Source organism: Mytilus edulis, chromosome 7, assembly GCF_963676685.1.
Source record: "Mytilus edulis chromosome 7, xbMytEdul2.2, whole genome shotgun sequence".
Lineage (NCBI taxonomy): Eukaryota > Metazoa > Mollusca > Bivalvia > Mytilida > Mytilidae > Mytilus > Mytilus edulis.
In genome coordinates, this window is record NC_092350.1 from 56,818,861 (window position 1) to 56,829,978 (window position 11,118).

At 32.3% G+C, this 11,118-nt stretch overlaps 1 protein-coding gene across 1 annotated transcript; it reads left to right on the forward strand.

Annotated features, from left to right (window-relative positions):
• The first annotated feature begins 2,114 nt into the window (after positions 1–2,114).
• LOC139481844 (tyrosinase-like protein) lies at positions 2,115–10,189 on the forward strand. Its single transcript, XM_071265361.1, has 4 exons — positions 2,115–2,263; positions 3,020–3,340; positions 7,224–7,336; positions 8,844–10,189. Exons 2-4 carry the CDS (start codon positions 3,026–3,028, stop codon positions 10,099–10,101), a joined length of 1,686 nt encoding a protein of 561 aa, XP_071121462.1. The 5' UTR covers positions 2,115–2,263; positions 3,020–3,025; the 3' UTR covers positions 10,102–10,189.
• The last annotated feature ends 929 nt before the right edge of the window (positions 10,190–11,118 follow it).

An 11,118-nucleotide genomic window follows, 5' to 3' on the forward strand; every position in this document is an offset into this window, starting at 1 on the left:
GCCTTTCGGTAATTGTAGCGTATAAGTTCATGTCCGAAAGTTGGCATTTGTTAAGTATTATTCCAAACACATGTGACAAACTTCGTTGGAAATATGATGATTTTTTTTTCAACCCACATATTAAGTTTTTTAAATAAAAAATACAATATGCAGTGTAAATTTCAAGCATGATATGAAAAAGTTGAGTTATTTTTCTCGAAGGAATGGTTAAAATTCTCAAACGCGACCAATTTCCGTAATTTGCTACCCCAAACGTTATCTCACTTCGAGAAACCCATAGGAAAAAACCATTTAGGGATGAACATTTTGATATTCACCTTTTCTACGGGCCATACTTGATCTTGTTTATTTTTTTAACAACCTTATACAAACTTTTAATTACAATCTGCCAAGGATATTTTTCTTCAAAATAAATGATTGTCCATAAAATTGAGAATGGGGAATGTGTCAAAGAGACAACAACCCGACCAAATAAAAAACAACAGCAGAGGGTCACCAACAGGTCTTCAATGTAGCGAGAAATTCCCGCACCCGGAGGCGTCCTTCAGCTGGCCCCTAAACAAATATATACTAGTCCAGTGATAATGAACGCCATACTAATTTCCAAATTGTACACAAGAAACTAAAATTAAAAACTAAAATTAAAATAATACATGTCTTTTTAATGATATTTGTTACTTATATATACATGTTTGTAGCAGAACATGACTTACTAGTTGTTCCCCTGTAATATTTGCGACTGGAATATGTCATACTATGTCATAATTCAGTTTTGATGACGGCATTTTGGTATTATTTTAAATTAACAAAACAGGTAACTATGTAATTACAAAAACATATTATGAAAAAGTAGTTTTTTCACTAGTAAATACAATAGGGTTGTTCGATTGAGGCTTCAATTTGTAAGGGTTATTCGTCGCTTCTGCCATTTATGGAAAAACATCCAAATTAAACTTTGAAACATGATTCCGTATTAGCCAACCAAGTAACTACTATGTAATGTAAGATATAATAATATATACATATATATATATATATAAGTACGTCTGAGTCAGTGACAACCCTACAACAGATGTATCCATCGGATCGCCATCAATGATGGTGATACATGACTGTGTACACAATGTATATACAACTCGTCTAAACATCAACCCAACAATGTTAGATCTGTAAATTTGCTTTCGCAAATTTTTGGTTCTTCCCTCGCCGGGATTCGAACCCATGCTACTGTGATATCGTGACACCAAATCGCCTGCACTGCAGCCGTCCCGCTAGACCAAACTGACGTGGAAAGGTAACACACGGCCAGCGAAAGCTCTTTATTTGAGAGCCCAGGTGGTCGTGTGGTCTAGCGGGACGGCTGCAGTGCAGGTGATTTGGTGTCACGATATCACAGTAGCATGGGTTCGAATCCCTGCGAGGGAAGAACCAAAAATTTGCGAAAGGAAATTTACAGATCTAACATTGTTGGGTTGATGTTTAGACGAGTTGCATATATATATATATATATATATATATATAATATTGATAAACAATGAACAAGGGGAAACAACTCTACAATTTCAACTTGAAATGAGACATTATTATGGTAAATACAAAGACATTCGAATAAAAATATAATCAGAAACAACACTCACCAACTCGATAAATTAAAAAGCAGGTTGATATAACAGGAGCAAACGGTAGGGTCAGACATCGATTATCCTTTATTAATTTTACGAGATATAATAAAATATTTACACAACACTAAACAGAACAAAACAAAACAAAACAAAACAAAACAAAACAAAAACGTTGGATGATGCCTATTTCATCAAAGTAATTATAATGTTAATTTAATATTTCAGACCAAATTTAGTGCACATTTATCATAAATAACATTATATCACACAGAAGCATTGAAAAGTGTTATCAAATTCAAATCTAGAAATATGTTACTAGACCATGAATAAATTATTTTGCATTTATGATATCTATATTAAACCAATTATCATTAACGTTTCAGACAGATGTGCATCTTCGATATGGATTGTGTGTTTAAATGTTATATATTATTTTCTCTTTTCTCTTAGTACATTTTCCCTTTGTTTTTTAATTTGTAAGAAACGAAGTTTAATGACAGCAGCCGTAATGACTGGTAATTTTTGTAATACCTACTAGTGTATTTCTTTAAGCAAAACTACAAACGGCAGTTTAAATTCCATGGTTCTTTTAACATTAAGGAGCAAATATTTTTGTTAGAAAAGTGGATATCTGTCTATTGGTAGGTTTTTATCTTAATATTTTTGTAAGTACGTGTATGTCATCATTCTGTTTAGTGAAATTGTTTTCTAAAAACTAAGGAATAATTGGAAACTGTAACAAATAATTCTGATCTGCTTGCACCGTTATTTATTTGATGTAGAATCAATATGTCATGGATACTATCAATAAGCTTCGTTATAAGTTTACAAAAAAGTTATTATCACGAAGACTTTTTTTCCATGATTTTATTATACAAAAAGGGTATTTTGAGAAAATACTACTAATGTCGCTTATTGGGGAAAATACTACCGTTTTTTCTATAGAGACACAAACAAGGACTAAAATGCAACACATAAAAGATGGAAAGGAGAAAGTGATAAGTGCCGACGTCATCCAACATGCTATCCCATTTTGTTTCTCATGGTTCTTTTCTATAACTAACGAAAGTGCAGCGACCGTTATTACAGTACTATCCGTTTATACAACAAGAGTGTTTGCATTCATTGTTTTGATTTTTACTTGTTTTTTTTTCTTTTGTCTTATTCAACACAGATATTGTGAAGATCAGTATTTTTTCACCTGTTTGTTCTACCCTTCATATGGTAAGATGCGGTCGATAACTTCGAAATACATTATGAAATTTCCCGTTTGTCGTAGGTGCGTTTTATTCTTACTCTTTTAAGTCTTTCTAGGCCTGTAAGCTACTTGTTTACATTTTCTTTTTGACCACAGATAACAAAAACTGATTGCATTTATATTAAATTATTCATTTCAGCTTGAAATGATTTTCATCCTGTTGCTCTTACTCATCTGTAAAGCATATGTAAATGTTGTTAAATGTGATATCGTAAATTCTGGACTACCAGACGACCTTTCGATATGTCACGTGAAAAATAAAACAGCTCAGTATGAGTGCATTCAAGAGAAATTCAGTAACTCAGATTGGATTGCTGATGAGGGAAACGAGATTCACTTACGAATCAGAGAAGATTTTTATTGGCACCCTGTCAAACGTATAAGACGTGAATGCAGAGCTTTTCCAAAAGATGAAAGAGAGGCCTTTTTTGCTGCGATTAATGCTTTAAAGCAAGATACAGTGAGTATAAATCATTGTCATTGGGTGTTTTTCCACCGAGTGTAAGCAATTCGACTATGATTTCTTATTATTATCTAATATTTTCTTGAAACTAAAATTGAGAATGGAAATGGGGAATGAGTCAAAGAGACAACAACCCGACCATAGAACAGACGACCATAGAATAGACAACAACAGAAGGTCACCAACAGGTCTTCAATGGAGCGAGAAATTCTCGCACTTCGAACCAGAATAAGATAGGAATGAAATCGGAAACAAAATTTTTATGAATATTTTGACCCTGTAATGAGACAATATTTAAACCAAAAGACAGAAATTAACAACTATATGTCATCGTTTGGCCTTCAACAATGAGCAAAACCCATATTATATGGTCAGCTGTAAAAATCCCCGAAATGACAAGTGTAAAACAATTCAAACGATAAAACTAATGACCTAATTGATGAACCAAAAAATGAACGAATAACAAATCAGAAACGCAGCAATAAAAGACCACCACTGAATTACAGACTTTATACAGACAAATACATACACATGTTGCGATGGGAGCCTAAACATCCCCTAACCTCGGACAGCTGTGTAAAAGTTACAGTACAACATAAGAAGGAATAATAAACATCAGTTGAAAAAGGTTCAATGTGCTGTTGGGGCCGTTTCATTGACGTTATTTTACATGTCTGCATTTGCACACTTGTCTTTGACGTAGAATGTGTCTATGTATGACCTGTATATCAGCATCTTTAATTGCGGAACAGTTTGTCAAGTGTTGAAACAAATAGTGCGGACACAGTAGTAGTAATAAGGTGGACACTGTAAGGATTTCGACACGGTTCAGTCTATGGAAGAAGCGAATCGACAAAAACGTTTCTTATATCAAATAGCTATATTGTCTAATATCAATTGTAAATATGCAGACATTCCATGCGGAAAATGTTGTTTTCGGCAACGAAAAATTAAGAAAATATGAACTTTAAAACTTATTGTTCAAATATAAACAACAATTAAGTCTAAATATATACCCAAAAGTTACATTCAGTTAGAAGCAAAAGTTTTGTTCCGTGTAAAATGTGTAGTGCTGTGTTTTTCTTATGTACATAAATAAACCAATGCTATTAATTCTAATATTAATGCGATACTTTTAAAATATGACAGCAGTGTTTTTGTTATGTCAATATTAGTACTTATTAGTATTAATATTACACTGCTGTACCCATATTTTGACGATTTTACCTATTATGTCTGTTTTGTTCACGCATCGTTGTAAATAAAATGGAATTTGATGCGACTGTCATAAAAGTGAGAGGTTCAGCGCTATAAAACCAGGTTCAATCCACCATTTTCTACATTTAAAAATGTCTCTACCAGGTCAGGAATTCTATATGACAGTTGTTGTCTATTCGTTTGGTGTGTTTTATCGTCTTATTTTGTCATTTGATTAGGGTTTTTCCGTTTTGAATTTTCCTAGGAGTTCAGTAGCCCTTTTCACAAAAAATCTTAAGTGTTAAATTTATCGTAAGTCTAAAATATTCCTTAACCATTCAACTAAATATTCTTATCGTAAGATTAATTTTACACTTAAAATTTTTTGTACAAAAGGCTAATGGATTTTTGTGATTTTAATTTTAAGCAGTATTCTATGTTAATAAGCAGTTTTAAGGCCGTTGCTTAAATTCAAATTGTTTTTGGTAACATCTTTCAAATTTCTTAATTGGTTTTGGAAGCAATACTAATCAAATAAGGGTTTTGTCAACAATGTCGTAATCAAAAATAGCTAAGTATCAAAATTATTGTTCACATACATAAAATCCATTAAATTTCTTAATAATCGCATCGAAACAATATACATGTATATCCGAAATTCTCCCAACACACGCATGGAAGACTTTCTTTATTGGTAGCAATGGAACTAACTTTTGTCAAAGATGAAGCATACTGTCTTCGTTCAGATTGATTCGACAAAATCTGACCTGTACTATTGAATCTCGTTTTTTATATAAATTAGACCGTTAGTTTTCCTGTTTGAATGGTTTAACACTGGTAATTGTTTGAGCCCTATATAGCGTGTTGTTCGGTGTGAGCCAATGCTTCGTGTTTAAGGCCGTACCTTGATCTATAATATTTTATTTTTAACAAATTGTTACTTTGATGGAAAGTTGTCTCATTCGAACTCATACCCCATCTTCTTATATCTATAAATCTTTAAAATTCCCCTTAAATAACTGCTTTCCAGTCCTCCAAAACCGTCTGACTACTTCATTGGTTCGCATTGCACATCTCCATTTTCAGTAATGAACCACGCAACAACATAAAGAAATAACTGATACAATATGTTGTTAAAATGAAGAAGTTTGTTGGGAAGACTTTTGAAAATTGAAGTACTGAAGTACTGAACACCGAATGACCGCAAGAATCAGTATACTCTGGTTTGTTGTTATATATTAATGCATATTGATATTTGGATATACCAGTTACATGTTTATATAATTTTCATTCATTTGTATATCATTATATTGTACTATTGTAATAATATAGCAGTGCAAGTACATGATGGACACTTTTTTGTAAGAATTCGATTTATCTAATCGATTGGATTTTAGTAGGCATTCATATTTTCCCGCAAAACGTTCTTGAGATATTCTTCCGTGTGTGTTACATTGTAACATAATTTTTCTGTACATGTGCATAGATATTAAAATAATGATATTTTTGATATACATGTACATGTATTTCTTCCGTCAAAACATAGTTTACATATTATTTATTTGTGTTCTAAAAAATAATATTTTTATGAGTATCCATTGATGAAATGAAGTTATAAAAAGCGATAAGGATTGTTATTTTACACTCCGCGTATTTATACCATCGGTTACCAGTCAAAAACGAAATTCAAATCTCTGTGGCAACAATTATTATACATCGAAATGCCCTCACGGTCATCGCGATGTAAAAGATCATTAAAGCGGCGAGCTGATAATGTGCATAGAGATATCGATTTGCGAATGGTAAAAATCTTTGATATCCAACAAGAACAGTAACTGTTACTTCTCAATACTTTTTTTTTGTTAATCATGAATAAATAATTCTTCTGTTTGACAAGATTTTTCATTCATATTATATGAAGTTTTTTAATTTATAGTCTGAGGCTGCTCAGTTGGTATCTTCAAATTTCGGGACATCAGCATTTGTACATTTTTCTTTGTTTGGGATATTTATTTTACCATTTAAATATTCATTATCAAGTGTAATTTGGAACCGTATTGGATTCGATTGTTTCAATGAATGTTTTTTTTTTCCTTCCCTGGAATGATATTTTTGGTCTATTTCGATAGTACCTATGTGAGTACATGCTGTATCAGTGTGACCTATATTAAAATTTAATTGGTCGGTAGACTATTTACAGTAGCCGCATTTAAATTCCGCCATTGCATCCTCACTTCAAATAGAATTAGTTAAATCCATATGATCGAAAACAATGGACTAATCAGGTTGTTAACACTGTCAATTATTAATAGGGTCAAGCAAAATTTTCCAAATGATTAGTTCATGTAAGCGTTAATTTTGTTACAGGTACTAAATTTTTAGTGATATTGGGCCTCACACATTAAAAACCGGTCATGAACTATGCTTGTGAACAGTTTGCGGTTTTCTTGACATGCACTGTGACGTGTTATCGTATTCATTTTTTATGAGAAAACTACATGTATCGCAGTTAAATTAGAAAAATATTGCATTCCTAAATTTTTGATATTAAAATCACATCGCTATTATATAAGACAAATATCGCATTGATATAATAAAATATAGCAGTATCTTTCAAATTGACTTAAATAGGCAAACAATTGAATTCATCTCATTTTCTCTAGTGAATTGTTTTTCCTTTCAGAGTCTTTCACCAAATGTTTATGACAATTTTGCTAACATGCACACCAAGCGTATGATATATTCTGTCCACTATGGTCCAAACTTCCCTGGATGGCACAGATTTTTCATTTTGAAGTAAGTCAAACTCTGATTTCTGTTTTAATTAAATGTGTCAACTCGAAAGTAATTCAGAATTGAAAGGTTCTTTTTGTAAATTCCTTGGGGTGTAAAACCGTTGACAAAAGATCATTTTGTTACCTTTCCTCATTCTTATAATGTGCGCACGGTCAGCGATTTTACAAATTTATGAAAGTTTTATAAAATTACTAAAAGAAGCATTTAAAATTTATAATGACCGTTAGACGCAATATTGCTGTTAGCCAATAGAATAACGTATCATAATGAATTGTACATCTAATGTAGTTATATGAAAATATACAGTACGGTACCTTTTATCCAGTATCGCAACGGACCACTTACATACATAAACAATGTAGGACAAACGTTCCTTATTTCTTATTTGTATGAAATTAAAGATTTTAAAAACACATCTTACTATTTTAGGTTGTGATGAGATGATCTTACAAACCAACAATTAAGAAAAATAAGTCAAAAGAAAAAAAGCCCCAAAAATACTGAACTCCGAGGAAAATTCAAATAGAAAAGTCCCTAATCAAATGGCAAAATCAAAAATTCCAACACATCAAATGAATGGCTAACAACTGTCATATTCATGACTTGGTACAGGCATTTTCTATAAATAACATGAAGAGTTCAAATTTATATCTCATTTAATTACAAATGGGGACATTGTAGTATGGAAAGATTTTTTTTAGATATTATTGCCGTGGTGGTAAGACACACTATGCTTGTTGCTTGCCTAATTAAAGTTGAACGTCCGATGACGAACAATGGGTATGGGGAATGTACCAAACAGACAACAATCCGACCATAGATCATAAAACAGCCGAAGGCCACCAAAGATCTTCAACACAGCGAGAAAATTCAGAACTCGGAGGCGAGCTTCAGCTGGCCTCTAAAAAAAATGTGTACTATTTCAGTGAAAATGAACGTCATACCAAACTCCAAAACATATAAATGAACAGAAATTGTAATCATACAACACTTACATGTCCTATCTTTGTAAAGGCGCAAAAATTCAAATTCGTCAATTGACTCTAAATGGTTTTGAATATACTATTAAAGTATAAAAGTTTGGTAGACAAAACTTTTTTTCTTTTTTTCTTTTCATCTTTTTTTCATATTATTTCAATGTTTTGAAAGTAATTACCATGATACACAGCATTTTGTACATAATTGCATGTCTTCTCTATACCTATGTATATGGTCTATTGAGAATAAAGATATATGCTAGAATATCAATTCAACAGTTCATCAATCAGAGGAGTATTGACAAGAAAATTCAATTAGTTGCATATGCGAATAAAATAGAGACGAAAGTTGACAAATTGACTTTGAAATTCATTTAAACTAATTTAAAAGACTAATGAGGGACATAACTACAATTACTTAAGGGCATGGTGACGTGTAATGATGAAAATTTAAAAACAGTAAAATCCAAAGTTTTTTTCTCTTTCTGACAGTGCACTACATTTTGTATTTGTTTATTGTTTTTTTTCAGATTTGAAGAATTACTTAGGAAAGTTAACCCTAATATTACTTTGTGTTATTGGCAAAGTTCATTAGACGCAATAGGAGGAATCGCGAGAAAATCAAGAATGTTTACTGAAGACTTCATGGGAAACGGAAATGGAAAAGTAATCAACGGACCGTTTGCCAACTGGAAAACAATCCTGAAAAAACCCTTGGTTCGACATTTTGGCAATGACGGTGATCTAATATATCCGTATCAAATTAGAAATATTTTGAAAAAACAAAGCCATCGTCAAATAGTACACCCAACGGCTGACAGAGGAACGAACCTTGAGGCAATACACAATAATGTTCATTCTTTTATCGGAGGACAAATGAATAATTTTGAAACGAGTTCTCAGGAACCATTTTTCTGGATTCATCATCCTTTTATCGACTCCATTTGGGAATTATTTTGCACACAATTAAAGAATCGCACCAAACACCCGCAAGACGATTTCGTCATATCTAAAAGTAAAATGCACAAGCCGTATGACCACATGGATCGATTTTTTCCATTAAGACAAATTGATGGGTATAGTGAATACTTTACAAAGCATATTTATGAATACGAAAAATACCCGGCATGCCCTGAATGTTCAAATTCTCCATATCTAAAATGTGATGCCAAACATAATAGATGTCAAGCCATTCCGGTAGGGAAAAAACTAAGAAAAGTTGAAAATCAACAAAAATGGATAGAAACGAATCATTTATCTTCACCACAGCATGGCATTTCAGTGATGTCAAACAACGGAACAATGGACGACTGGGTATTTGTTCCAATCAAAATAATCTATCAAAATGCTATTAATAGAAATATTAGATACACAAACATAACTGGATGTGAATACCAAGATAACAGTACAGGTCTATGCGAACAAACCGTTGCTATTGTCCAATCCAATGGAATAACATATCGAGGGAGCTTTAAAAACTACATTGTAAATGATGTAGGTATTCCTATGTGGAGTTACGCTTTTGTTGGTGTCAGGAATCCAAAGCTCGGTACAAGTCAGGCATTTGTTAGCGTTACGGACAAAAAGGGGGAACCGTGTCTTCCCTACTTTTTATCTGACGGGGACAGTAAATACAAATCTTTTTCAGGAAGCATATCAGTAACTGATGCTGATTCAAAGATTTACGTCAATTCCGTAGGCCAAAAAGAGTTGAAAGACTTTGCATTTGATCCACTTGCAACAGATTCATTAGATGAGCGCATCAAGATGTTATTTCGTTGCTATTGAACCTGTATAAATACTGGTGTATGTTACAGCGATCTTTTATTATTAAAATCATAGATGGATTAATGAAAATTACATTTTAAGAATTTTGTGCGTTAGTAGCGCTTTTCTGGATCCTTCATCAGATCTACGAAATGCTTAACCTCATTAATTGAAAATCATGGATGTATAAATACAAAGCAACCTTAAAAGCTCTATGTTTGACATGTTTATCCGCATGTTTTCTAATGTCCTAAGTCAGGAGTATCTGTCTTTGTTTTTGATTATTTTTTAGTTCATTTGCGAGTTTAGTTTGTTGCCTCTTTTACACATTACCCATTTCTATTCTTAATACCTAGACAGACGGACAGAAATATCAATCGGTTAAGCACTACATATGCTAATGTGCCTAATAGCTTTTTCCAATAAATAAAGGCAACAGTAGTATACCGCTGTTCAAAACTCATAAATCCATGGACAAAAAACAAAATCGGGGTAACATACTAAAACTGAGAGAAACGCATTAAATATAAGAGGAGAACAACGACACAACATTAAAATGTAACACACACAGAAACGTACTAAGCATTAGACAAAATCCTATGAGAATAACAAATATAACATCAAAACCAAATACATGAATTTGGGATAGATAAGTACCGTCACACGTCTTATAGTAATGTGAATTCACACTCAAAAATAAGAGAAAAAAAAAACGACACAACGGAAACACAACGTTAAAATGTAACACACACAGAAACGAACTATAATATAACAATAAACGATACCAAAGGGACATTTAAAACTCATCAGTATCAGTCCAAAGTAAACTGACAAGGCCTTGGCTAAAAACGAAAAAGGCCATCAGACTTACACCAATACCCTAACCAAAACAAATACAACTAATGACTATGACTTTAAAAAAAAAAACACAATAAAGTATTTAAAAGTATCTATTCAATGTTCATTTCTCAGATATATAAGTTTAGCTTTAGAAAGTAACGTTAACACACGTATATGAGCATTAAATTGAAGTTTAGA